Consider the following 4,640-nt stretch of genomic DNA (forward strand, 5'->3'; position numbering starts at 1 on the left):
AACATACATGTATTTTAGATGCATATGGAGCTGTTCGCATGGAATTCAGGCATAGTAACACCCTAAGACAAACACATCAGAGTTTCTGCAAAAAGGGTGAAAGTTTAAGCGGTGAGTGCCACATGTCACTGGTACAAAACTGTTCTTTGACTAAAGTTACTGATTAATTTTCCGAGGGGTGCTAGGTACAAGAATGATGGCAAGCACCAAGCATAATAGAATTAGTTGTGGAACCACTGAAAAAAAAAACACTGAAATGATCAGGATTCATCAATATTGAACAACTCTTACTGGGATTGGATATTTTACAGAAAAGCAGATACATTTTATACAAATGAAGAATTGACATATAAATACAGTTGATAAATTTGTTATATTCATCTCTAGAGCAATGGCACATGTTTGGTCCCATTTTTATGGTAAATCGGTAGATTCTGGGTTTTGTGCTTTGCAGTATTTCATGATCTGTATAACAGGATTAACTAGACTACCACTGATGGAAAGGTAACAATTACCAAACCTCATAAGGCAATAATGACTTGCCACAAAATAGATATCTCACCTGAGCCTGACACTTAAATGCTTACATTTGCTGAAATCAGTAGAGTAGAAAATACATGAACAACACTTGATATGTCTTTGTTTAGTTTGGGTCTGTTTTGTAATAATGAGTCCTTGACAATTTATTGGTAGGGACCTGGGTCCATCCTGCTTGGCTCTTGGTTTCTGAACCTCAGAAGGGATTGTTACTTTATATTAAACATTATCACATTATAATTTAAATATATTAAGGGGGTATTAATTACATGGTTATAGATTTTTTTGGGGGGGTTAGAATAGTGTTGCTTACTGATTTTCCAATCTACTGATTTTCACAATAGTGAGCAAGCTCTTCAGTGTTACAGAGGGAAACATGTGGGTTGCCCTATGACCTTTCACTTTGAAAATGCTAGCTGCCTGACTGTCATGCTGCTCTATTATCTTTATTATATTCTAAAGCACTAAATATGAACAAATGTAAGGGTAAAAAAAATGTTGAAAACACATCTTCAAATGAGAATGTTTCAAAGCAATTCTGGGATCTTACCATTCGCTTTAAATTCTTTCACATAGTTACTGGGGAACCAGCCCATCTTGCCATTTAACGATCCTTCCCACCAGCCTCCTTCTTCCACTCTGGTGACACAGATGGTGTCACCTTTACTAAAGGATAGCTCATCTTCATTCTGTTGCTTGAAATTAAACTTTGCTTTCACAATTAGTTGAGTGCCGCCATTACCGGTCATGTCCTTTTATAAAAAAAGAAAAAGATACTGTATGCAACATGAATAACAGGGTTTTGAACATGTACACAAATTCTTATTGTAATGCTTAGGGATTCCTAATGGTGTATTAGCTCCACCAAGTCATGAGTAAATATTATTTTTCTTTTAAATCAGCACTTTGCAGGGTAGTGCAGTGCTTGTAAAATTACTTTGCAGGTCAAGTTTACCTACAGAATAAACTTCAGTTGTGGAAGGGTAACATCTTATTAATTTGCCTACTTTAGGCTTTCCAGGAGACCTGCCTACCTGTAAAATAAGTCTTTATCTACTTACCTTCCCAGCAGCCCATGTAAGGCTACCAGTTACTGTGGTTCCTCCTGCTAGTTCCTGAATCAATGCAGAACATACAAGCCAGCAGAAGGTAGGACAGAAACTGCCAACGGAAACAAGTGTTCCATTCCACTAATGGTCAAAAGTTTGCAGCAGCAGAGGAGTAGAGAAGGGGCAACTATTCTTACATAGGAATGATAAGTAGATAAAAGCTTGTTTTACAGGTGAGCTTTATGTAAAAGTAACCTTGTGGTGACAGGCACTATTTATAGTGCTGAGTGTACAGAAGCTAAAGTCTCTGCTACTCCCTATTCATACAGAAGGCTTCTGGTAGTACAAACATACGTGTGAAAAGAGACCTTGGACACTACAGGTCAAGTGCACCCAGAGATAATAGTTTAGTTGCAGATAGTTTACAGCATGCTGAATCATCTACATATTCCATGCAACTCTCCAAGACTTCAGCATCAAGATATTATTGTTCAGACTGGCCTTGCAAAATTGCATGGCTAACTGTTTCTAGGTACCTTTTTTCAACCACTTTGAGCCTCAAAGCAGCCATCTTTTTTCCAGGTATTTCGCTGGAGTAGTGGAGTTTTCTAAAACATTGTAGAGAAGACAAGTAACCCCCCCTGGTGTGGTAGACGATGCAAGCAGCATCCCAAAAAATGAACAGCAACCACACCACGACAAAAACGGATTTCAACTGCTGCCATTCATTTACATTATACCCAGGGTTGAGGCAGTTGAGGACAGTGATAAACGGTACTAGTGCCACTTAAGGCCACTTAAGGATAAAATGACAGTGTGTGCAAAGGTTTACTGTTGTGCTTGTTGCCAAGCGATTACATATAAATTATAGAATACCCTGCTTTATGTAAAATATTAGTCAGATACCAACACAATTTAGGTGTCAGTGATCTCAGCCTGAAGTTTTCCTTCAAATTCGGATTGACCTGACACGGAAAACACGGTATTCGACGGTAAAAATTCAAAAAAAAAAAAATGTAAAAAATAAATAAATCATTTTAAAGTAATTTATTGAATGTGTGTTTTTTTAACTAGCTTTTTTTTTTTTTACAGGTTATCCCACAACGACATTATGATTCCCCCGGCTGTGCAGCCGTGGGAATCCTCCTGTCATTGCGGGATCTCTGGGCACTTTGTCATTGCGGGATCTCTGGGGACTTGTCCCCATTCATCACCTGTAGTGTCCTGTGTTCTTGGATATAGAAACTCTATCCAAGAACACATAGTACAGCGCTGCAACAGCGATCGGTGTTGCCATGCTGTGCTACCACTATGTGTTTTTGGATAGAGTTTCTATATCCAAGAACAAAGTGCACTACAGGTGATGAATGGGGACAATGGTTAGCACCCCGCCCTTTGCAGCGATAGGTCCTAAGTTCGAATCTCAGCCAGGACACTATCTGCATGGAGTTTGCAGGTTCTCCCTGTGTTTGCGGGGGTTTCCTCCAGGTACTCTGGTTTCCTCCCACATCCCAAAAACATGCAATAGGATTAATTGGTTTCCCCCTAAATTGACCTTAGACTACATTAATGACATATCACTATGGTAGGGACATTAGATTGTGAGCTCCTTTGAGGGACAGTTAGTGACATGACTATGGACTATTAATATAATAATATCTAAGAATACAGGTCACTACAGGTGATGACTGGGGACAAGTCCCCATTCATCACCTATAGTTCTTGGATAGAGAAACTCTAACCAAGAACACAAACAACTAGTAATGTGCTGCAAGAGCAATCTGATTGCTCTTGCAGCCCTTAAAAGACCTTACAAAAACCCTGAATTCTCGCACCATTGACTTCAATGGTGTTCGAATTTGGCATTTGATCACACTAACAATATCTCACTATTCGGTTCAATAGCTGTTGAATCGAATAGTGAGATATTCAACCAACACTAGTCAGTACTCTGAATAAGAGAGAGCCTGCTGATGGAAGAATTTCAAAATGTCAAAACGCAAAAATAATTGTTAAAGCTGAACTCTTGTTAGATATAAACAAATAAATATATTTCATATTAATATATTATGAAATGTGTATTTAAATGCAAGAAGTGTAATAACTGAATTTGGTTAATACCCATTCCCAAAGTCCCTGTACATCACAGCTCAGAATGGGATAGAAAAACAGCATAGAGGGGAGAGACAAGAACTGTATGTGTTCCTGCACTGCACCAGAAAATTGCTGTGCTAGAAAAGTCTGTGCATGTTTTAAAAATAGGTAGACAGATATACACAAATCTTTGGCAGGTAAAACAGCTCTCATATGTGTAAGATTTATTGCTGAACTTAGATAAGATTTAGTTTAGATTTATTGCTGAACTAAAGTTACAAATGAAAAAAAATGAAAGCAGGCATGTTCATCATTTTTTAACTAAACGTGCCTCTCTTTGCTCCTTCACTGGTGCAGATATTTTCACTTGTCCTCTTTTTGGTTTGGAATCCTCAGCCATCTTGATTGGCCAATCTAGAATGTCATAACTCTCATGCATTTGCACAAGAATTTATTTATTCTTGAGAACCAGCTATGCTGGGATTGTACATTGCACAGCTCAGCTCCATTTGTTATATTGCTGATGAGACATTGCTGGTCCCTTCTGCAATAAAGAACATGCCTGCTCACAATGTTTTAATTTTTTTTTTTTTAATTTTTATGTTTAGTTTTGCTTTGGTTTTACAGAAGTTAACTGCAACATAAACTCTGGTGTCCCTGAGCCATTCAGCATATTATCACCTATTTAATGTACAGCGATGCGTAATATGTTGGCGCTATATAAATCCTGTTTATAAATAATAATAATAATTATCATCAATTGAACACAATGGCCAAGAGCAGCATCCTATTTCTGTGTTCATGAGTTCTTGTATGTGAAACTTGAAAAGAGAAAGCCACCTGTAAATGGATTCCTTAAATACAAAAAACAAAAAACTATTCGATTCATTAAATAAATTATTTACATCCGTGGTTAAGGGTTCACAGACAAGAACATACCATAGGTTTTGACTGTCTTCG

At 37.7% G+C, this 4,640-nt stretch overlaps 1 protein-coding gene across 1 annotated transcript in view; it reads right to left on the bottom strand.

The window, feature by feature from the left end:
• Positions 1-4,640, bottom strand: part of ARHGEF6 (Rac/Cdc42 guanine nucleotide exchange factor 6) — a gene marked incomplete in the record, with an annotated part of 64,260 nt that overhangs the window by 44,964 nt on the left and 14,656 nt on the right. Inside the window, 2 exon segments of the mRNA XM_072431839.1 lie at positions 1,088-1,289; positions 4,620-4,640. Of these exon segments, the coding sequence (XP_072287940.1) occupies positions 1,088-1,289; positions 4,620-4,640 (223 nt within the window).

The sequence above is a fragment of the Pyxicephalus adspersus genome, chromosome Z, assembly GCF_032062135.1.
Source record: "Pyxicephalus adspersus chromosome Z, UCB_Pads_2.0, whole genome shotgun sequence".
NCBI lineage: Eukaryota > Metazoa > Chordata > Amphibia > Anura > Pyxicephalidae > Pyxicephalus > Pyxicephalus adspersus.